General features: G+C 40.1%; 1 protein-coding gene across 3 annotated transcripts in view; it reads left to right on the plus strand.

Moving 5' to 3' along the window:
- The window catches only part of LOC126188902 (microcephalin), a 278,114-nt gene that overhangs the window by 172,220 nt on the left and 80,327 nt on the right, over nucleotides 1–25,567 (plus strand). For 2 of the 3 annotated variants that reach the window (XM_049930587.1, XM_049930589.1), the window contains exon 5: nucleotides 24,096–24,435. In XM_049930587.1, coding sequence (XP_049786544.1) covers nucleotides 24,096–24,435 — 340 coding nt within the window. Of the gene's footprint in view, nucleotides 1–24,095; nucleotides 24,436–25,190; nucleotides 25,543–25,567 lie in introns of those variants that run through there. The other variant, XM_049930588.1, reaches the window with a different exon arrangement.

A 25,567-nucleotide genomic window follows, 5' to 3' on the forward strand; every position in this document is an offset into this window, starting at 1 on the left:
TGAAAGATTTGAAAATATGTAAGCTTTTGGGGCCATTGATTCCTTCCTCTGGCCAAGGGGTTGAAGGGAAAGACAAAGGGATTGAGGAAAAGGACTGTGGGGTTTAAGAAAAGGGGAGATTTATGGAAAAGTTTTCCAGAACAGCGTGTCGGAGGAGATTGGCTGTACCAGATGAGTGGGAAAGTGTTTCTGTAACTCTCTCCATTTTCTAAACCTCACCAGTCCTTTTCCTTCAACCTTCTTCCTTTCCTTCAACCCTTCTGCCAGGAGGAGGAGCTGAAAGCTTGTCTGTTTCCAAATCTTATACATAAGTTTTCTTCTTGTGCTGCTTATTTAATGAGTAGGTTTTTTAATCCATCCAATTATATTATATATCTAAAAAGAAAGATGATGAGACTTACCAAACAAAAGCGCTGGCAGGTCGATAGACACACAAACAAACACACAAAATTCTAGCTTTCGCAACCAACGGTTGCCTCGTCAGGAAAGAGGGAAGGAGAGGGAAAGACGAAAGGATTTGGGTTTTAAGGGAGAGGGTAAGGAGTCATTCCAATCCCGGGAGCGGAAAGACTTACCTTAGGGGAAAAAAAGGACAGGTAAGTCTTTCCGCTCCCGGGATTGTAATGACTCCTTACCCTCTCCCTTAAAACCCAAATCCTTTCGTCTTTCCCTCTCCTTCCCTCTTTCCTGATGAGGCAACCGTTGGTTGCGAAAGCTAGAATTTTGTGTGTTTGTTTGTGTGTCTATCGACCTGCCAGCGCTTTTGTTTGGCAAGTCTCATCATCTTTCTTTTTAGATATATTTTTTCCACGTGGAATGTTTCCCTCTATTATATTCAATTATATTATATTTTAAACATAGATTATTTTCAGTGATAAATTATGTGATTAACCTTTTACTAACTGGGGACCACTTTAGGCTCTTGAGCCATCATGTGATGTGGTCCTGGGCCCTGATTTGATTCATAATCAGATGACCCAACGTCTGAGTGTTACTCAAAGACTCCATGTGGATGTGGTCTTCAACTATATTTGACTGGAAGGTGTTTTCCCTTCACAATGGCAAGATCGTATCATCATCTCAGGCTTAAAACAAGACAGAATACCAATGTCCATCAGTATATACCTATCAGTGTCACCAGTGTGCTATGCAAACTGCTTGGAACTATGGTAGCACAGTAATTACGCTGGGCTCTTAAGTCGCAGTACATTTTGTACCCTTATCAGTGTGGTTTCTGGAAAGGACAGTCCATGATCAACCATCTGATCGGGCGAAAACAGCAATACATGAGGCTCTTTCTAAATGCCAACATCTCACTGCAGCCTTATTTGACATATGTAAGGCTTGTGACACCGATAAGGGACATCACATTTTAACTACCCTCCATGACCATGTCTTTCAAATCTCATGATCAGTTTTTATTCTGGTTTTATCACAACGATTGGTTTGGGCTAGACCAATGATCACCTTGTACTTTATTTCAACAACTTTTTCATTTACTATAGCTCCCAATCTGAAGCCTTGGCTGTATGCCAGAACCAAAGAGCCATTTGAAGGTCCTCCATTTGGATCCTTTACCATGGCTTTCAATACTCTCTTGCAAAAAATACACCTACCGAACCATGTTATAATGTGTTCCCTGTGTTTTATTCACTTTTATATGTGGTTAGCCTTTTTTTCTGCCACATCCAGTTTCATTTTAGGGGTAAGAGTCAGATGAAGAGAAGACCTCAAGGATTTTTTTTACCCTTGACAATTGCTGCTGATGAAAGAACAGTTGTTCAGAGTTTTATACTTCCTCCAAGATAGTGGCTGCACTTCCCATCTGTAAAATCTTGATTATAATGCTCATCTTTTGGATCTGCAGCTCTTGGACTTTCTTTCCACATTTGCAGATAAATTATAGGATATGGGTTCCACCTTTTGCAAACACACTGTTTTTTCTTTTTACCCAAACATATTTAAGCACTTCTGTGCCATCATCAGTAGGTTTTTGTTTATTGGAAACTGTAAAAAGTGAAAATATTTTTGGTTATAACTGATTTAACAAGGTGTTAATTTTGCTTCTTGCTGTGATTTTGCATTATATGGTTTTGCAGGACCAACTGTATGGTACCCTGCACTGATAGCTTGTCATCTGCAAACCAAATGATGTAAATGTAAATTTCAGCAGCAAGTTAACACATCCCTTGATTTATAAAAAAACATGATTTTTGGAGTGTCAAAATGTCTTGTGTATATAGTTGTTACTACTCATATTTTGTTGTGATTGGTCCTTCTTTTATGTTCCAAATGCACTGTGCACACACATTAATGTACTTTGTGTAATTTCTTTCTTTATAAATGCCTTTTTACTTCTCAAAATGTAGTGGGCACTATGTTGTGTTTCCTAACCGTGTCAGTGTTCATTTGTTCCTGTGAGAGTTTGGTGCCAAATTTGAGTTTTGTTTATTCTCTCTTTCTCTCTCTCTCTCTCTCTCTCTCTCTCTCTCTCTCTCTCTGTGTGTGTGTGTGTGTGTGTGTGTGTGTGTGTGTGAGAGAGAGAGAGAGAGAGAGAGAGAGAGAGAGAGAGAGAGAGAGAGAGAGAGAGCAAGCGCCTTTAGCTGTTTGCGTTGTCTTTTCTGTAAAGTTCCTTTAATATGTTAAAAAATGTGCGTTTACGGAATGTAGTCTTTTCATTTAAAACTTGTTTCCCTTTTGCTATTGCTTTCTGTATATGAAAGTTCTCTTCTATTTTCAGTTTGTGGTATAGGCTGTGGCTGTATTATTTTACAAATCAAGGGATGTGTTAGCTCACTGTTGAAATTTACATTTACATTGTTTGGTTTGCAGTTGACCAGCTATCTGGCCGGCCAGAGTGGCCGAGCGGTTAAAGGCGCTACAGTCTGGAACCGCACGACCGCTATGGTCGCAGGTTCGAATCCTGCCTCGGGCATGGATGTGTGTGATGTCCTTAGGTTAGTTAGGTTTAAGTAGTTCTAAGTTCTAGGGGACTTACGACCACAGCAGTTGAGTCCCATAGTGCTCAGAGCCATTTGAACCATTTTTAGTTAGTTCTGCAAAACCATATGATGTAAAATCACGCTAAGAAGCAAAGCAAAAACTTTCTTTAGGCCTCCGTTTGTTAAATCAGTTATAACCTAAAATATTTTCACTTTTTACTGTTTCAATAAACAAAAACATCTGATGATGGCACAGAGGTACTGAAACATATTTGGGTACAAATAAAAACAGTGTGTGTGCAAACAGGTAGAACCCATTGATTATAATGGATCAGGGGTGGGACAGCTGAGAGAGGTACTGCCCCCATTAGCTGCTGAGTCCATGGGAATACTCACCTGGCACCAACCACCTATTGTCCTGATTATTTCTTTCATCTTCTTTTATTATTATCAGTCCCATTGATGTTCATTACATTTCTAGCCTTTTCCCTTTTACTGTTACAGATCCTCCCAGTTAGAAGGTTTTTGTACTCCATAACTGTCACAGCCCTTCCTAGGGTTGGCAGGGCTCAGATGTGAGTGAGGTTTCTTACACTACAAATGAACCCTAGGAGGTCTGTTGTTAGCACACTGGACCAACTCGTATATTTTTACCTCCCTTTGTAATTTCTCAGTTCTGGCATCATTGTTGCTTTCAGTCCCATTATTTTACCACTCCTATGTACTTTCATAGTTTCCTCCAAGCTGTTTATCTGCTAATAGTAGTTTAACAAATGCTTACTTAAAATTATTATTTTCCACAGAAAATATCTATCTACATCTGTAAATACTGAGCCCTGTTCACATTACTACTTGTCATGCAGCTTTACAGTAAACACGACTGCTTGTCAGGTAGTCAACAGAACAGTTAGCAGAACTTTTCAATCCCTCAATATAGGTATTCAGTAAATTGTGAAAGGAGTCCCTGTGAGGTATGTTTTTAATTATCTTTTGAATTCATAGGGATTGTCAATTTCTTGCTTTGTGTTGGATGGGAGTTTAAGGGTCTTTCCAGAAGAGTACGTATCTCAGTTCTGAATCCCAGGCAAGGAGGCAATTTTTGAATATTGTGGCATTGTAACTATGCTCAAGTCTAAATCTGGAACCAGGCTTATCAATGAACTGCTACACTTAGTACTAGCTGGTCATCTGTTATTATGAACATCAAAGTGCCAGAACAGAACTGATCTCCTGGATTGAAAGTGCAGCCACTTATAGAGACGTCGAATATTCCAGAATGCTGTTATTTACACAAAAAAAGATATTTCAAGAACCTTCCTGGAATAACAGTTACTAAATAAGAAATAATTACTGGTAATTGGGTTTGAACTGGTGACCTGCAGCACACCAGCCAGCAATGCTAACTACCATGCCACACTGCACGCATCACAGCTCTTGGCATTGCTCTCCCTCATGGAGCAACAGTAACTTGTTGTTTCAATTGTTCTTGGAGCTGATTGCAGCTCCCTGGATGTTGATCTCATCAGTGGTCCTCTGTGTGGCAGCACTAACAGAGCCTTGCATTCTGATAGTGTTGTTAAGTGCTCTTGCCCGTGATGAGCATTGAAGGTAGCCCCTTCCGTCAAAGCTTCATGATTATCAAGAGATCTTAAGTTTTCTTGAACAAGGAGCACCAGTTGTCAATGAACACTTTTGTATTCTTCATGAATTTTCATAATTCTTGACTTGTATGTGATGTCCGGCAAGCAATGAAGGATACAATACGGCCCAAAGTAGCACTTCAGTGACTTTTCTGATAGTCCCACTTTCCTCACAAACATAAAAATCCATACAAATTCTCCTGGGCTTGGCATTATAGTTCTCATGGTCTTTCTTCTGGCCATCTCCAATCCATATGTGAGCTAGCTGCCTTGCTTCGTTGATCTTGGTGTTGAGGTGTTTCTTTTAGTCATGCTGAGTATTGTCCATTTGAAGCAGGTACAGGATTTGTCACTTCCCCCTCACAATCATGTGGCCAAAAGAGCAATATGAGTGGGCCATATTGTACCCCAGTCTCTTTGTTCGGTATAAACGTACATCAAGGACGTATCTGCCAACATCTTATTAAACTGTTCTAAGAGGCCATTCGTGTGTGGTAATGCAGTTGTCATCCTATGGGTAACGTCGAAACATGAAATTACCTTGATACTGGTCTCTACTGGAAAACTTTTCCGTGATCAAAGATCGCTGATGGGCTGCTCCATGCTTCAAAATGGTATCTTCTGCAAGGAATTTTGCAATTTCCACAGTTTTGTCAGTATGCGTATATTCACTGACAGAATGGTGGGTGAGGTAATCAGAGGAGACTATTAGCCATGGATTCCCGTGTATTAACTATTTGCGCTTTCTCAAGTGGTCAATCCCGATTTGGTGGAATAGTGCTGCTGCAGGTGGGGTTGGTAGTAGATGCCACAGAGGTAGTTGTGGAACATGCTTTTGTCGTTAGCATTCCCGTACAGTGGCTCACATGTTGTCTAAAAGATCGGTAGAGATCTGGTCAGTGTCTTCATTCTGTTTTGTGTGTTCATGAATCCCAGGTGACCAGATGTTGTTACGTTGTAGAAAAACTTAAAGATAGCTGGCCATAGATAAGCTAGGATGACGAGCAACCAGTATCCTCATACACAATGCTCTGTTAACACTTTGCTGTCCAGTGACACCACAGCGGTGTCGTATGCAAAATAGTGGTCAACAGCTGGCGACACCACAGTGGTGTCGTGTGCATAGTATCGCTCAGTGGCCGGTAAAGCTATAGGGGAGCCATAAGCATGGTATTGTGCAGTGACCAGTGACAGCACTTTAGTATCTTTTTCATTGTGTTGGTGTTTTGTTTAGGTAACAATAAGTTAAACACATCAACAAGTTGTGCCCTTTCATCATGGCAGACAAAAGAGACGATACAATTATTTACGATGAATGCACGGTCGTCTTTTCTGACGTTCTGGACGACTTGGCCGATTGGGAAGAAGACATTGGTGGGATAACAAAATGAAAGTGAAGCAGAATCATCAGAAGATGGTGAAATATATCCAAGAAGAATTTGGCGAACGCTACAGCTGCCAACTGATTCGTATGAATCAGACAAAGAAGACAGACTGATTTACTGAGGACCAATAATAAATTTGAAGGATCTCTGGGTTCACACATATTTGTCAGAGATACACACAGCATTGAGGACATTGTAGAATTATACAGGGTGATTCAAAAAGAATACCACAACTTTAGGAATTTAAAACTCTGCAACGACAAAAGGCAGAGCTAAGCACTATCTGTCGGCGAATTAAGGGAGCTATAAAGTTCCATTTAGTTGTACATTTGTTCGCTTGAGGCGCTGTTGACTAGGCGTCAGCGTCAGTTGATGCTAAGATGGCGACCGCTCAACAGAAAGCTTTTTGTGTTATTGAGTACGGCAGAAGTGAATCGACGACAGTTGTTCAGCGTGCATTTCGAATGAAGTATGGTGTTAAACCTCCTGATAGGTGGTGTATTAAACGTTGGTATAAACAGTTTACAGAGAATGGGTGTTTGTGCAAAGGGAAAAGTTCTGGACGGCCGAGAACGAGTGATGAAAATGTAGCACTGGCCTCCAAGAAGCCCCTGTGATTTTTTCTTATGGGGGTATGTTAAGGATATGGTGTTTCGGCCACCTCTCCCAGCCACCATTGATGATTTGAAACGAGAAATAACAGCAGCTATCCAAACTGTTACGCCTGATATGCTACAGAGAGTGTGGAACGAGTTGGAGTATCGGGTTGATATTGCTCGAGTGTCTGGAGGGGGCCATATTGAACATCTCTGAACTTGTTTTTGAGTGAAAAAAAAACCTTTTTAAATACTCTTTGTAATGATGTATAACAGAAGGTTATATTATGTTTCTTTCATTAAATACACATTTTTAAAGTTGTGGTATTCTTTTTGAATCACCCTGTATATTGGGAACGATCTACTTGATTATATTAGCAATGAAATCAACAAGTAGTACAGTCAAAATTACAATAGAAGGAAACTGGATAAAAAAAATAGTCAAATTTGACGACGTTATGGGACCCGTACTTAGAAAATGACTTGGGCTTGCTATACTTATGGGAATTGTAAAGCTGTCCTTATGGTAAATGTAAAAAAAAAAAAAAAAAAAAAAAAAAAAAAAAAAAAAGCAAGGGTTGATGATTATTGGTCATCGAATCCGTTGATAGACACACCAATATTTCACAAAAGGATGTCTCACAACCGATTCAGACAAATATTATTTTTACATTTTTCCGACAACAATAAACTGGATAATGCTGACCAGCTTTTCGAAGTGCAATTCACAATCGATTATTTTTCCAAGAAGTTTAAAGAAACATTTAATCTAAGTCAAAACATCTCAGTTGATGAAGGAGTGGCATGGACAGTTAAAATTTAAAGTTTACAATCCGTCAAAAATTACTAAATATGGCATACTCATTCGGATGATGTGTGATTAGAGTACAAGTTACATTTCCTCAGTCAAGATATATTCCACCGCTGGACAGCCTTTAGCAAAAATGGTGATGGAACTATTGACACCTTATGGAAAGTGGCATCACCTCTACATGGATAATTATTATAACAGTGTAGAACTTGCAGAGAACTTACTTGAGTAGAAAATTCGAGTTTGTGGAACGATATGGCAAAATATAGGATTTCCAGAAAAATTAAAGTGCGCAAAAGTCAATGTGTTTGAAGCTTGTCATCAACGGAAAGGTGACAAGTGGCCGATGACTAGCCAAGTGGGGGAGGGGGGGGGGGATATTAAAAATCATGACTGGTGGAGTAGGAGGGGGTATTAAGGTCATTTCATGTAGGCTTTTTGAGCAGAGAGTACAACTACATTAAGCTTCGTACAAAGAAATTTCTGTTGATTCTTTTCTAGGACTAATAGATTCTGCATTGCAGGTGATGGAAGAATCGCAAATTATTAAAAATAGTGTTTTAATGAAATAAAATTGATGTTTATAGATAAATGAAGTGGGTTAAGAACAAATATTAAATGTGTATACTGTATCAAAGTGCCATAGAGCCATATTAAGGCATGAATTTATTCTGGGAGTGTAACAGGGTGGAAAGGCAGTGGCAGAGGCTAGAAGTGTGAGATTGTGGCCATACACTTCCCTCCTTCATAGATCAACAAAACAAAGAGATGAGCAGGCAAGTCCTCATTCTCTCTACTGTTCAATGTCACAAAAGCAACTACAGGGTATTTCACAAAGTTATAATTGGACATACTACAGCTCTCTAAGTTGCTAATAATAAATATACAAAAAAAGCATATGGACAGATTCTGTGTAAATTTCTGCATACTGTTCTACACTGCTACAGGGGAAATTGGTTTATAGTCATTCTGTATGGCAGTTGTAGTGTTCTTCTGGAAAGGTAACTTCCTCCACAAGTGCTGCTTGCTTTTCGGTTTACAGACTGGCTGTTTCACAAAAGCATTCCCTGTCCATTTCTCTTACAAAAGTAGACAAAATAATTTCACTGAGCTTTTGGATATATAGTGAAGTCACTTTTGGGTTATTGAGTACTTATTTGCGGTTGTTAAGTGAGATTTTATGTAAAATATGTTGCTACAAACAATGGCTGAGAGAAGTGCTTAATTTATAAGTATGACCTAAGTAGTGTTGGTGGAAAAGTGCTTGGATTGGTAAACGTGACACCTTGCTGCTGTTTGTCATTGAAAGCATAGTGTAAAGATGGGTGACTGTGTTATCACTTGGTGGTGAATTAATGAATGACTAGAAAGCTGCTGCACTTCTCTCACCATTAATTGCGTTACTGATAGACTACATAAGCCTTTTCCATTCAGGATTTGCTGGCACCTGTAGAGTAAGCTGCACTGAAGGGAGCCACTTATCACATATCCACAGTATATCTTGGAAGGTGAGTGTGAATATCCCTGATGCTGGGAGGGCCGAGGCAGGAGTAATACATTTGATACCCTCAAGCTAGGAAAAGTATTCCAGCTGTTGATAGTGGAAAGAATGTAATTGACATCATTGAATACATATTGACAGTATGTTACACTTGAGGCAGGCTCTTGAGTGTGGTAGTTGACAGCTTCATCCGTAGAGCTTTATACATAATAGCTCATTTAAAACTGCAAATAAATATTCACTAAATAAAATGAAAATAACACCACTACATAAACTCAACCTAAGAGAAGTGGGCAGGAAATGTAGGGGAGGTGTAGTCTGTAAACTGGAAAGTGAGCAGCACTCGTGGATAGGGTTGCCAGGTTTTCAAACTAAAAATACAGGAAATTTCTGAAATGATGGCTGAAATAATTGCATCATGACAATGACATGTTTTTCCTGTAGGAGAAAAAATGGTTAAAATGGCTCTGAGCACTATGGGACTTAACATCTATGGTCATCAGTCCCCTAGAACTTAGAACTACTTAAACCTAACTAACCTAAGGACAGCACACAACACCCAGTCATCATGAGGCTGAGAAAATCCCTGACCCCGCCGAGAATCGAACCCGGGAATCCTGTAGGAGACCATTATATACAATTATACACAAAAGTGTACTCAAATAACTAGTGTTTCCTGAAATGTTTGCATATTAAGACTCCTTTTAAAAAGCAGATTGAAAATTAATGAATATTTGTCATTGTACATTGTACTTTAAATACTTAACTAAAAAACAAATTTCATACATTACACCATTCATATTTACCTAAATATTTAATTACAGCTTTCATGGGACCATTGCTCTATTCATGTTTATCATTTGCTTTTTACTCATACAGAAATGTCACATAATCTTTTACATGTTTAAAAAATTCTTTACTAGAAAATTTGAGACTTGCAACAATTTCTAATTCAGCCTTAATAAGTTCAGCAGACCTTCTCATTTATGTTTTGAGACCTACAATGGTGTTCGTGTGTGTATACTATTTTGTATATTGCCACACTTACATTTTAGGTCAGTGACTTAAATGCACATCTAGCTGTAATGCAAGACTTAAATATATGGATGATTTGATAATGGACAAGCCATCCTAAACTAGCCATCAGTTAATACAGGGCTATTACAAATGATTGAAGCGATTTCATAAATTCACTGTAGCTCCATTCATTGACATATGGTCATGACACACTACAGATACATAGAAAAACTCATGAAGTTTTGTTCGGCTGAAGCCGCACTTCAGGTTTCTGCCGCGAGAGCGCTCGAGAGCGCAGTGAGACAAAATGGCGACAAGAGCCGAGAAAGCGTATGTCGTGCTTGAAATGCACTCAGATCAGTCAGTCATAACAGTGCAACGACACTTCAGGACGAAGTTCAACAAAGATCCACCAACTGCTAACTGCATTTGGCGATGGTATGCGCAGTTTAAAGCTTCTGGATGCCTCTGTAAGGGGAAATCAACGGGTCGGCCTGCAGTGAGTGAAGAAACGGTTGAACGCGTGCGGGCAAGTTTCACGCATAGCCCGCAGAAGTCGACGAATAAAGCAAGCAGACTTCATCTTTCAACAGGATGGTGCTCCACCGCACGTCCATCATGATGTTCGGCATTTCTTAAACAGGAGATTGGAAAACCGATGGATCGGTCGTGGTGGAGATCATAATCAGCAATTCATGTCATGGCCTCCACGCTCTCCCGACTTAACCCCATGTGATTTCTTTCTGTGGGGTTATGTGAAAGATTCAGTGTTTAAACCTCCTCTACCAAGAAACGTGCCAGAACTGCGAGCTCGCATCAACAATGCTTTCGAACTCATTGATGGGGACATGCTGCGCTAAGTGTGGGAGGATCTTGTTTATCGGCTTGATGTATGCCGAATCACTAAAGGGGCACATATCGAACATTTGTGAATGCCTAAAAAAACTTTTTGAGTTTTTGTATGTGTGTGCAAAGCATTGTGAAAATATCTCAAATAATAAAGTTAGTGTAGAGCTGTGAAATCGCTTCAATCATTTGTAATAACCCTGTAAATGAAACTTGCTATGCAAGTTGAGATGGTTCCTCCGACAGTCGTAAAAATAACTTGATGAATTCCTGTGTTGAAGTGGCTTCGTTTTCCAGGAGAGCTTGGTACATGTCTTCTGCAGCTTCTTTCAACGAGTGTGAGATTTTGATTGTCATATCTGGATTCACAATGTGGCATATGGCCAAAACTTTCTGTATATAGGACTCTGTCATTTCCCAAGATGTTGGGTCCTGTTGTTCAATTGTTCTACCATTAAGTGGATGTACTACTGATTGTGCCATATGTTTTAATCAGTTTAGCCTTGGAATTTATCCCAGGTATTGAGCTTCCTTCATTGTGCTCGAATCAGTGCTGGGCTGTGCCATCGAAGTAAAAGTGGACATTTTCCAAATGTCATCCCTCCTGCTGCTTCAGTCGAATCCTTTGAGCCATTTTGTTGGGTCCTGAAAAGCATCTCCAGAGAGATCTGATGAATGCCTAATGTACAGCTGACTTACTGCTGGCTTGGAATCTATTGGTCTCCTGTAAATAAGTGCTGTGGGGATGATGTATTGCTCCTATTCCAGTTCCTTCCCATGTAGGTGACAGCTCGTTTGTTGCCTAATTGAAGCCACACAGATGTAGATGTTTTGAAGTATCCAGTATCTCTCACATCATAATCTCACTCATGTCCAAATCCAAAAGCAGGGTTGACAATGAAATACCTTCGAACTGAAAGCACATTTATTACAAACACCAAAGTACAACCACAATGGAACTAACCTCCCGGATGGAGAGTGCATCTATTTATAAAAACAGGAAGTGTTTCAAGAACTATCTAGAAATGGTAAATACTAAATGACTAATAATTGTTGGTAGTTGGTTTGAAATGACGACCTGCAACACACCAGCTAGTGAAGCTAACCACCATGCCACACTGCATGCATCACAGCTTGTGGCAGTATCAATGAAGGGGCTGTTGTTTTCTTCCCCCAGCTGCATCAGATTTTGTAGTCCATTGGATATCGTCACAATGTTCAGGTATCGTACATCCATCTAAAATTATTGCTGATTTCTGTATTGTTTGACAGGAAAATCACCCAGATATTTCTGCTACTTGACAGTTTCATTCTGTCACATCAAAAGGTGTTTCTAGGTATTTATTAATTGTTCCGTGGGACCAAATTAAGGGGAAGTCTCCATGTTCATGGAACGAGTCAATACGTGAAATTTTAACACGACAGTAGAAACAGATAAAATGAAATATAAGAAACATATTCAGGCGACAAGTCCTAAGTTTAAATAAAGAAAATCAACAATGTAACACTGGAATTTGCTTAATTTTTCGGCTCTTCCAGGAGCTCCTCGACAGAATAGGAGGAGTGAGCCATTAGGAAATTCTTCAGTTTAGACTTAAGTGTTTGGGCTACTGCTAAGATTTTTGAGTTCTTGTGGCAGCTTATTGAAAATGGATGCCCATTCTGTCGGATCAAAATATCGGTTCTTGTTGAATTGTGAGTTAGAAACTGTAAAAACTGAGTCTTACTGTGATTTAGCATATAATTATTTTCCACAAGCCACGAACTTATTTCATGAACTACATTATTTGATACTGTTTCAATATTACACACAAGATCCTTCACTACCAATCTGGTGTCATCAGCAAACAGTAATATTTTTGAATCACCTGTAATACTAGAAGGCATATCATTTATATAAATAAGAAACAGCAGTGGCCCCAGCACAGACCCTTGGGGAACGCCCCACTTAACAGTGCCCCATTGGGACTGAACATCACTACCACTCTCAATATTGTGGTGGATTACCTTCTGCTTTCTGTTCTTAAAGTAAGAGGCGAACCAATTGTAAACTACTCCCCTTACTCCATAATGGTCCAACTTCTGCAGTAATATTTTGTGGTCAACACAGTCAAAAGCCTTCGTTAAATCAAAGAAAACACCTAATGTTCGCAACGTTTTATTTAATCTGTCCAAAACCTCACAGAGAAAAGAGAATATAGCATTTTCAGTTGTTAAGCCATTTCTAAAACCAAACTGTACTTTTGACAGCAAATTATGTGAATTTAAATGCTCCAGTAACCTTGTATATACAACCTTCTCGATAACTTTAGCAAACACTGATGGCATAGATATAGGTCTAAAATTGTCAACATTATCCCTGTCTCCCTTTTTATAAAGTTGCTTCACTACCGAGTACTTTAATCGGTCAGGAAACCGACCACTCCTAAAGGAAAAGTTACAGATATGGTTAAGTACTGGGCTAACATACATAGAGCAATACTTCAGTATTCTGCTAAATACCCCGTCACATCCATGAGAGTTCTTGGTCTTTAGTGATTTAATTATTAACTCATTCTCCCTCTTGTCAGTATCATGGAGGAGCATTTCAGGTAACAGTCTCAGAACACTTTTTTTCTAAGAGTGCTATATGATTCCCTGTTAGGAGTAGGTTTCTCACAACAACACGTAGATCCAAACACGCACATGATCTGAGCGGCATTGTTGTGAAGCTTGGGAAATGTTTTTTGCTGTAATCGTGTTGTAGTGCCTCTCTTTCAACAAAGTTGAATTTGGCAAATCAATAATCTCAAATGGAAGTGACGATGACAAGTCATCAGGGGAAACTGAAAAAGGAGCGCTGAACACCTTAAGTTCCATTTCCAAACTAGTGAGGTCTCGGAATCGTGATCAAACGACGCGATGAGCTGCTTTAACTTTGCTTGGTAATCGCCGAAAGTAGTACCCACAGGTAGTTTTAAAGAAGCAAGACGAGTGAAGAACGTTAAATGTCCATTACTAATCTGCCTCTCAAATAAACGTAACTTTTCTGTGAACGCTTGATCTGGTCATGCATGTTGGCGATTAGCTGCCCTTTGCCCTGCAATGACGGATTTATATTATTCAGATGCATAGTTATGTCAGCTAGGAACACCAGGTCTGATATCCATTTTATATCTTTCAGACAACACATTTCTTCCCCTTTCATTTCGAGAAAAAGGGTTATTTCCTCATGAATGGCAAAGAAAACATCAAGAACTTTTCCCCGACTCAGCCAACGAACTGTACTGTGGTAAGGTATATCCCCATACTCCGCTTCCATATCTTTCAATAATCCTTTGAATTGGTGGTGATTCATAGCGTGACACCGCAAAAAATTCACACACTTCACGATATCTTTCATTACACCACCTAGCTCTACTGTTTCAGCACACAGTGCCTCTTGGTGAATAAAACAATGAAGAGTCAAAATGTCTTTCCCGAATTCGTCCCTGAATTTATTTTTCAAATGAGAAGCAAAACCTTGTTGATGCCCGATCATTTGTGGTGCATCGTCTGTCGCTACAGAATGGAGCTTATCCCACAGCAAATTCGTATTGCCCACTGATTCACAAACAGCTTAAAAAATGTCACGTCCTGTTGCGGTGTAATCGAGTGATACCACATCAAAGAGTTCTTCAGTTACTTGCAGCTCCATGTTGACACCACGCACAAAGACTGCAAGCTGAGCACAGTCCGATATGTCGGTGCTTTCGTCAGGCACTAGTGAAAATGCAACAAAGCTCTCCACCTTTTTCCTGAGCTGTGTCTCTAAATCCGCTGCCATGTCCAGGATTCGACGAGACATTGTTTGCTGTGACAGGCAAACCCCTTCAATTGCCTGCATCTCCCTTGGAAACAAACGTTCTGCAACTGCTGCCATGCACGATTTTACGAGTGGTCCCACTGAAAACTTCTTGCCACTCGTCCCAGTGATGTGAGCGACCCTTTTGCTTGCTCGAATTGCAGATTTGGTAGTGTTTTCTCCACTTTCATTCAACTGAAAATTATAAATGAATTACAGAACACAAACTATGTTGCTTGTTTTGATACCCTCTGTATTACGAAACCATTTTTAAACTTACGTCTCCTGGTATGTCGTTCTTAAGCCTGGCTACCAGTTCTCTGTGTGCAACGCCTTCTACCTGTGCGCTGCATGAAGACGTGTATAATGTCATTGTATTTTGTAGCTCTTCCCAGAATTAAATACTTTATGACATACAACACACTGCGGACAACCATCCCTCTCAATGAATAGAAAGGTATCATCCTCCAATAGAGGTACAGGGCTCCCGCCCCTAGTCATAGCTGTCATCGAACCTGGATTATTGCGTCAGTTGCAGCTGCATGCGGCCAAGGGGCAGTGAGTTCACTTTCCCCCTCCACGCGGGCTCCGAGGTGCCGCAGTGTGCGCTCCGGAGTGCTCCGGTTCCCTGGAGCTCGGTTGGAACAGCCTGGTCTACTGTATCAACACTGTAAACATCTTGCCACTCTTGTTCCTTGATAAGGTTTACAAAGGTCTCTACAGAAACTGGATCAGCTTTCCTAAACAGTTGATAACTATATTTAACATGTGTTGCAGCACAAAAATCTTTTAGAGTTAAAATTTGTGCATCATGATCTGGAAGGCCATTCACATTTTTGCTAACAGAATGCCCTTCTAGTAATCAGGAATGAACAAAAATTTTGCCTATAGTTGTTCTACTGTTGCCTTGCACTCTTATTGGAAAGAATACGGTTTGCATAAGATTATATGAATTAAGCTGGTCTACCAGCATCCTTTTCCTTGCACAATCACTTATGCAATTAATATTGAAGTCACCACATATAACTAACATTTGTATTTCCTGTAAAGTGAATCAAGAACCTCCTCTAGCTGTAGTAAAAATGTTGTGAAATCGGAGACTGGGGATCTATAAATAGCAACAGTTAGAAGTTTAGCTCCACTAAATTTAACCACAACTGCACAACATTCAAACACCTATTCAGTGCAGTACTTTGAAACATCAATTGACTCAAATGGGATGCCGTTTTTCACATTCGTGGCTACTTCCCCAAACCGCAAAGAGCTCCTAGAAAAGTTGCCAGCCAACCTGTATCCTGGTAAAGGAAGCCTCTGAATTATCTCCTTATTTAAGAAGTGTTCAGATATACCAATAATTTCAGAGTCAACATCTATAAGCAGTTCACTAACTTTATCTCTAATACCTAGTATATTTTGATGAAATATACTAATTCCCTCATTACTCGGATACCTAAGCTTTGTCAAAAGTGGTTTCTTTGTTAGAGAGACTTCCGTTAAGCAGGAATACCTATCAGCTGACTTCAATCTAAAAAAGGTGCAGCTCTAACACCCACTACTACAGGAATTCTCCCATGAGTGATCCCACCACCCCCACCTATGCTGTCACCTATAAGGTTTGCCAACCTCCCCTTCCCATACCTGTTGAGGTGCAGGCCATGTCTAGTGAAACCCGTCCTGTTGATAGACTCCACCGACACCACTGAAATGTGACCCATGCCTTCTGTCATCAGCGCACCCCCAAGTCTCATGTTATTATGCGTGACGTCTGTATTAAGATGAGGCCAATCGTAACGCTGAAACAGTTCCACGAAATACACATTCATGTTGCTAGTCTGAGTGGCTATCTTTTCCAGATCACCATCTATGTCATACTCCCCATCCCTATCAATACTGTTACCAGACTCACCCATAATCACTACCTGATCCTCTTTAGTAAAATCCCTACATAACCCCCCTATGTTAACAGTCACCTGAGTCAATCCTGCATTAGGCTTCACAATGCTGGTGACCTGGTACTCACTCCCCAACACTTCCTGCAACTGCTGGCCTACACTTCTGCCATTAGAAGTACCTATCAGTAGAACCTTCTTCTTTCTCTTCGACTTCGCAACTGGCCTAGCCACTGTAACTGCTGAGGTCTGCTACATACTCCCTACATCTACAGCTACTAGAGATTCCTCTCCACTAGACTCTGACAGTTGGTCATATCTATTGCAAACACCAATAGTAAAACTATCTGAAAATCTCCTTCTCCTAGCAGATCTCTTGCCAACAGCCAGCTCCCATTCCCCAACCCCCTTCTCCCTCCTAATCCTATCTAGCTCTTCCTGTGCGTTTTTCAACTGCACCTGAAGGGCACAGATCTTAAGCTCCTGCTCCTCTATAAACTTACTCTTGCTACATAACTGCAGTTCCAGGAGAGGATCTCACCAGAATGCCCACTGGCTTCCCCACTGCATTCCCCCCCCAATGAAAATACTTTGAACAAGACTCACACTGCAATTCACTACTCATGAACCTATGGCAAATCCCACACTTCTCAATCGTGGTAAAATTTTTATCTAAGTTCCACTTCTACAATAGCGATGTTAAAAAAACTGACTACAATCATCACAAAATTACTCTACAAGGGAAGTAACTACTATTATTAACAGTATTAATCAACAACAAATGACAATATAACAAAAGTCTAACACAGAAAGAAAATCAAACGTCTAATGACACAGCAACGAATCTGAAAACAGTTCCCAAAAAGTTCTTCTGAAATTATTTCACCAGAAAACACCAAGAACACTGGTTGAAGACTACTAAAGTTCCTAAATAAACCATTATACACAAACAATTAATTAGTACTTAGCTTTCGATGCGCCGCAACAGCTGCAACTGGTCAGCGCGGAATGTGTAAACAAGGGTGAGAGGTTAAGATGCTCGATACGAAACACTCACAAATATCAGGTCACAACTCAAGAAACGCAGAGGTGAATGAAGAAACCACTAATAAGTCAGTTATATCACAAAAACCGTTAAAATATGTATCTGAAACCTAAAAATATATATAAAAAACTGACAGAGCGCTCTCACACGCAGTCACGCGCTTATTGCCATCTGTCTCATTGAAAGTGTTCCTGGTTGATGTATTGGGTCTTCATGAGGCCCTTCTATGATTACGAATGATCCATCCTTTTTATTGATACATTCACCCTAAAAAACATACTTTGAGGAGAAGCTGGAGAAGAGCAACATGCAATGAACCCTGTCTTTACTTTTAAAAATTCTAAAATTAAACCATTATTTTTTGAAACACGCAGTACACAATTTTTCTTTTCATTGCACTTTTGTTCTAATGATTTTTGCATGTTGTTATTTGCTCACTTCACAAGTTGACACAATGATGGACGCCAACTTAGTGGTTCACTGATTTGGTTGATGACTATCCTGGTCAGACAGCCAGTAATAGTATCTACCAAAATGGGTTTGTTCAGATGTTGCTGGTACAGATGTCACTTATGCCATGTGCCAAAGTTTCCCTGGTTTTGGTAACTAGCTGGGCATTGACCAGCAGGCAGGCGGTGCTGCTCTGCCGGTGCTGTGGTGGAATACTGTGCCAAAGTATTGCTGCAAAATCCATAGGTCTGTGCCATTATACAACTGTTTTATGTAACTTTGTGACAACATAAAATGTAGTTCCTCATAAAACAAAATTCAGTTTCAAGTGCAGATCATATTAAATAAATCCTGTCCATGAATTAATATACTTAACCAATGTGGACTAAATGATTTTACAAATAATTGCCATAAATGAGTTTTACAAGTAACTGTAGTGCACAGAAAGTTTTATTTTTTCCGTAATAGACTATGTCAAATCATGTATTAAAGTATGATATAATATGGATAAACAGAAAAATCTATTCTTAGTAGGAGAAAACATGGGTAAAAGATATGGAAAAATGTGCAAGCTTATGAAGACAGTGGCTTCTACTTCTGGCTGAAGGGCTGGACAGAAAGGAAGAGGGATGAAGGAAAAAGGCTGGTGAGGTTTAGGAAAAGGGAAAAATTACAGAAAGTTGCCCTGAACTCTCGGTCTGGGGAGACTTACGGGGCAGGATGAGGAGGAGAGACTGATTCAGTCTTTCAGTAAGTCTCCCCTTACATGGGGCTCTATATGACTTTTCCATAACTCTCTCCTTTCCTAAACCTTGTCAGTCAGTTTCCTTCATCCCTCTTCCTTTTCATTCAACCCTGGCTCAGAAAGCTTGCACATTTGCATATCTTCCATATGTGTTTTCTCCTGCCGCCACTTCACGAGTAGATTTTTTTATCCAACCATATTTTATTAAATTTTTTAATTTTGATTGTTTTCATTGATGTAATTTCCAATGTACATGTGATGTAAGTTTAATGCTTCTGGGATTTATGTAAATGTCAATTTTTACTATAAAAGTATGAAAACATAGCTATCAAACTGATTAACGATGACTTCCATGCAAGATGAACTTACTATATTAAAAAACAGTAAACCTTAATTTCTTAATCCAAACTAAAAAACCTGTTTAAAAATGACCAATTGAAATACTTTGCTAGAAATCATGCGTGCATGCTTACATACCCCATATAAAAAATTCACGTACTACTAAATGTATGGCAGTTGGGCAAGGCAGTATTGGTTAAGTTTTGGTCAAAGTGTGTGTATGTTTAGCTTATGCCAGACTTTTTTCCAAGATTTGTTCTCAGGAATTGGACAGAAAGTATTTCTTTAGACTCCTGGTTTTTGTAGGTTGCTTGAAAGTCATGTGATTTTTGTCACTTCATTTTAAACCTTGTCAGTTACTCAATCTATTGTTTAATTCCTAGACAACAACAGTAAATGAGTGTAAATATAAATGATTTACTTTACTACATTGAAATCATTCAACACAACTCCTACTCACTTGCCTGCCCTAAGACAACTTCCTTGGCGCATTCTCAAAACAGGGCACAGCATTGTGATCTAAGTGATCAATGACTCCTGTCAAACCTTCTGCAATCTATTCTTCTTTCCTTCCTGAAGCAGGAACTAACTGTTTTGGAAGCTAGGTGTGGGTTTTCCCTTACTGTTAAATTTATCTAACAACATAACTTGGAATTTTGCTCCCTGAAGATAAGGAATGGACAGCGAATTGCCTTGTAATTTTACAGTTTTCTAAAGTGAATTTTGCTTGTGTTCTGAGATTACAATATTTACGCACATCAAACAAAGTTTTTTATCACTTCTGTTCTGAGAGTTCCGGAACCTGTACAGAAAATTGGAATAGAGACCAACATAAACATCATTTCCACCCTTTTTATTGCTCATGAAAACCACACATTGCATGTTGTACCAGCATACAGCAAGACCTTCAGAGGTGGTGGTCCAGATTGCTGTACATACTGGTAACTCTAATACTCAGTATGACATCCTCTTGCATTGATGCATGCCTGTATTCCTCGTGGCATACTATCCACAAGTTCATCAAGGCACTGTTGGTCCAGATTATCACACTCCTCAATGGCGATTCGGTGTGGATCCCTCAGAGTGGTTGGTGAGTCACCTTGTCCATAAATAGCCCTTTTCAATCAATCCCAAGCATGTTTTATAGAGTTCATGTCTGGAGAACATGCTGGCCACTCTAGTCAAGCGATGTCGTCATCATGAAGGAAGTCATTCACAAGATGTGCATGATGGGGGTGCGAATTGTCATCCATGAAGACGAATGCGCCACCGATATGCTGCCGATACAGTTGCACTATTGGTCGGAGGATGGCATTCACGTATTGTACAGCCATTATGGCGCCATCCATGATGACCAGTGGCATACCTTGGCCCCACATAATGCCACCCCAAAACAGCAGGGAACCTCCACCTTGCTGCACTCACTAAGGTGTTCAGCCTGATTGGGTTGCCTCCAAACGCATATCCGATGATAGTCTGGTTGAAGGCATATGTGACACTCATCTGTGAAGAGAACGTGATGCCAATCCTGAGTGGTCCATTTGGCATGTTGTTGCACCCATCTGTACCATGCTGCATGGTGTCATGGTTGCAAAGATGGATGTCGCCGTGGACATAGGGAGTGAAGTTGCGCATCATGCAACCTGTTGTGCACAGTTTGAGTTGTAACACGACATCCTGAGGCTGCACAAAAAACATTATTCAACATGGTGGCGTTGCTGTCAGAGTTCCTCTGAGCCATAATCCACAGGTAGCAGTCATCCACTGCAGTAGTAGCCCTTGGGCTGCCTGAGAAAGGCGTGTCATTGACAGTTCCTGTCTCTCTTTATCTCCTCCATGTCTGAACAACATCGCTTTGGTTCACTCCGAGACGCCTGGACACTTCCGTTGTTGAGAGCCCTTCCTGGCACAAACTAACAATGCAGACGTGATCGAACTGTGGTATTGACTGTATAGGCATGGTTGAACTACAGACAACACTAGCTGTGTACCACCTTCCTGGTGAAATGACTGGAACTGATTGGCTGTTGATCCCCTCTGTTTTATAGGCGGTGCTCATGCATGGTTGTTTACATCTTTGGGTAGGTTTAGTGACATTTCTGAACAGTCAAAGGTACTGTGTCTGTGATACAGTATCCACAGTCAACGTCTATCTTCAGGAGTTCTGGGACCTGGGGTGATGCAAAACTTTTTTTGATGTGTGTGTGTTTTAGCTTAATAATCAAGGATGCTTCTGTATTTGTTAATTATGATATTTTATTTCTTACTGTGATGCTAACCTGCATTAAAGACATTGTGAAAGGTATAGTACTCCTTGTGCTACAATTAAAGTAATTTTAAACAATGGAAACTCCAGGCAGGAATATTAGCAATGTAGGGAAAATTAGATTGCCATTTGCTGTAAAGAAGACACGTCAGGTTGCAGACAGGCACGATTAAAAACACACACACACATACATACACACATACACACACACACACACACACACACACACACACACACACACACACACACACACACACACACACACACACACATAAAAAAAAAAAAGGCGTGACTGCAAACTCCAGCATCTCAGTCCGGAATGCAACATCATGTGAAATGCAAGCAACAATCTGGAGGGGATGGAGAAGGCGAAGGGAAAGGGATAGTAGTATACGGGTGGAGAGAGAGAGATGAACACTGTCTGATGAAGTGTGCAGGGTCTAGACTCCCAGCAGGCACAGTATAAGGAAGTTGTGGGGCAGGGAGGTGGGGAAAAAGGAACAAAAAAAGGAGAGGAGTGGGGAAAGAAAAGTGGATGCAGGGAAAGATGAGTGGGTGCGTTAACAGAGAAAGGGCTCCAAGTAAACAGGGTGGGAGATGAGAATCGGGAGGAGATGATAGGGCAGAGGGGTTGGTTGGAAACTGTTGGGTGGAGGGTGTGGGGACAGTATGTTACCGTACATTGAGGTCAGGAAAATTATGGGGGCAGAGAATGTGGTGTAAGGGTAACTCCCATCTGCGTGGTTCAGAAAAGCTGGTGGTGGAGTGAAGAATCTAAATGGCTCAGGTAGTGAAGCAACCATTGCAATCAAGTGTTATGTTCAGCTGCATGTTGTGCCACAGGGTGGTATACTTTGCTCTTGGCCACCGTTTGGCGGTGGTCATTCATCCTGTTGGACAGCTGGTTGGTAGTCACACCAATATAAAAAGCTGTGCAATGATTCCAGCAGAGCTGGTAAATCAGTGGCTGCTTTCAAAGGTAGCCAAGCCCCTGATGGGATATGATAAACTTGTGACAGGACTGGGGTAGAAATTGCTGGGTGGGTGGATTGGGCAGATTTTGCACCTGGGGTCATCCATATGGATATGACTTTTGTGGCAAGGAGTTGGGATTGGGTGTGGCATAGGGATGGATTAGGATATTGTGGAGTTTGGGTGGGTGACAGAACACAGCCTCAGGAGGAGTGGGAAGTATCTCAGGCAGGATGTACCTCATTTCAGGTCATGATGAAAGGTAATGATAGCCCTGGCAAAGGATGTAGTTCAGTTGTTCCAGTCCAGCGTAGTACTGAGTGATGAAGGGAATACTCCTTTGTGGCTGGTTTTTGGGGGTGGTGGGAGGATTGGGGTTATGAGGGGGAATCACACAGGAGATCTGTTTGCAGACTATGTCTGGGGGATAGTGCCTGTCTGTGAAGGCATTAGTGAGATCTGCAGTGTATATATGTCTGCTTGTGTCTGTATATGTGTGGATGGATATGTGTGTGTCTGTGCGAGTGTATACCCGTCCTTTTTTCACCCTAAGGTAAGTCTTTCCGCTTCCGGGACTGGAATGACTCCTTACCCTCTCCCTTAAAACCCACATCCTTTCGTCTTTCCCTCTCCTTCCCTCTTTCCTGACGAGGCAACAGTTTGTTGCGAAAGCTTGATTTTGTGTGTATGTTTGTGTTCGTTTGTGTGCCTGTCGACCTGCCAGCACTTTCATTTGGTAAGTCACATCATCTTTGTTTTTAGATATATTTTTCCTACGTGGAATGTTTCCTTCTATTATAACCATATATATAATCACACACACACACACACACACACACACACACACTCTCACTCACTCACTCACTCACTCACTCACTCCATCTGTACATTACTATCATGTCCCATTCCCCACACCCCTCCAGATTGCTGCTTGCATCCCACGTGATGTTGCTTTCCAAACCGAGATGCTAGAGTTGGCAGTCGTGTGTGTGTGTGTGTGTGTGTGTGTGTGTGTGTGTGTGTGTGTGTGTTTACTGACAAAGGCTGTGGCCGAAAGCTATGTGAGTGTTTTTTAATTGTGTGTTTCTGCAACTTCTTTACAGTAAGCAGCAGTCTATGTTTTCATACATTGTTGATAAATTACTTTAGTATTGCATGAATCTAAAAAGATGATCCTGGAACTATAAATATTGAGTAACTGCATTTCTAGAATATGTTAGTTTTCATAGTTAGCAATCCTGATGTTTCATTCATTGTCTTCGTGACAATCCAACATTGTTGCAAATGTCGCTGGCTGTGCTGTTGCACTTGAATGGGGAAAAACTACCATTTTGATTCCAAAGTCAGTGATGATTTTATAAGAAATTTTATCCTTGGTGTTTTAATGTAAAAGTGTGACCCCACAAATAAGACTTAACCATGAATATTTTCTTCCTTCAACTGAGTGTCACAATGTAGCAGTCCAGGCTTGCAGGCCTCTGTCTCAAAAAATCCAGGAGTATTGATTTAATATATTTCCAAATGGCTTTTATTCTGTTGCAAGTTATATCCTGGTGCTTACCAATATTCTCCATTATCTTTTGCAGCAGAATATGAACCATGAAACCAAGAGCTTCACAATGTTATCTGCACTGTATCAATGAGTATTTCTGATTTTTCCAGAATACTGAAATGTTAAGCTAATAGCTATGCCATTACAAATAATGATTGCCAAAGTCAAATTAGCAGACTGTGCCAGGAATGTTTTACAGTCAGTCCTGCAAGACAAATTTTTTTTTTTACTTTTTGGTGATAAACTTCACACATTATTTCTTATTTTTACTTCCAGAAGCTGTCCCAAAGAGACCACTCAAAAGAAAATTGGTACCAACATTAGACGCAGAGAGCTCAGAACCGATTGTACTTAGTGGCATTACAGAGCTTCAGTTCCAACTTATGCACCAGAGAAAACGGCGTCGGTCTTCGCTGTCAGATATTTATGGATTTCATTTAAACAAATTATCTCCAAAGTCCTCATCAGAACCAGACATGAGAAATATTGGCAGTAGCAGTAGAGATGAGAGACGTGTGTCCGATGATGTGTCGCTGCTTTGGAAACAACGGAAGGCAGCTCGTAAACTTAGAACTCCTTCATTGCCATCTCTCGTCTGTACCAGCCTGCACAAAGAGTAAGTAAAATAGATGAGGCATCTATAAGTTGTAGAGGAGTTTAGTTTACTTTTTTACTGATGTCGAAGCGAAGGGGGCGTGCTCAAATATTTAAACTGGGTATAGAAATATTTTTTGCTTTATTTTTCTTTTTTTTTTCCTTAATGACATTGATTAAAATGGTACTGCAACCTTGGTATTCTCAAGAATGAATTTTAGATTTGTCTGTTATTGTCAACTTATTATATTCTGTAGGATATTAAATTAGAGATAAGGATTTTGTTATAAACTTTTGCATAGTTATTTATTGGGTGTTACTTTTCTGAAGTTTTACTGTGCCACACCAACTAAAATATAAAATAATTTTGATAAACTAATTGCTGATACTTTGTTCCACTGTATTTAACATAATGGTCAAGACATTTTCATTTATGAAATGCATACTGTTGTAATAATAATCCACCAGATGTACTATTTTATATACAGTTACCAGTTTCAAGGAACAATTCATTCTCAGGAGAAACCTAGCTACAATCAAGCCATTGTCGGCCTAAATCTGGACCTCATTTATCAGCTTAGAGAGACATAAATACTAGTAAATGCAAAATTCATTTCATTAGATGTTATTAATCTGCTCACAAATGTGACAATTACTGAAAACATAAACATCATAAGAAATAACCAACCAAAATTTGGTAAGATTAGCCAACCAGAAATAGATGAACTGATCGGTCTCCTAGAAATAGTGCTATCATAGAGTTACTTCACTTTTCAGGGAGAGATACACAAGCACAGCAATGGGTTGGCCATGAGAAGCTGCCTTGCAGGAATCCCGACAAGCATTTTCCTAGGTCACCTAGGAAATAAATTCTTTCAGAGGACAAACCCAGTGGGCTGATAAAGTCACTTATTACTGATGCTGTGTTGATGATGATCTCATTGTCTTTAATGGAAATAATAACAGAATTAATTAATTTAATCAACAGATGAATAAAACGAATAATAGCATGGAATGTACCATTTAATATGAAACGGACAAGTAATCATAAGTGTCCATAAATTTGACATGTTTTGTAAACCAATAACAGGCAACTGTATAATACATAACTCATTAAATCACCCATTAGCACATAAAACAGTGTATTTTCATGC

This window comes from Schistocerca cancellata, chromosome 5 (assembly GCF_023864275.1).
Source record: "Schistocerca cancellata isolate TAMUIC-IGC-003103 chromosome 5, iqSchCanc2.1, whole genome shotgun sequence".
NCBI lineage: Eukaryota > Metazoa > Arthropoda > Insecta > Orthoptera > Acrididae > Schistocerca > Schistocerca cancellata.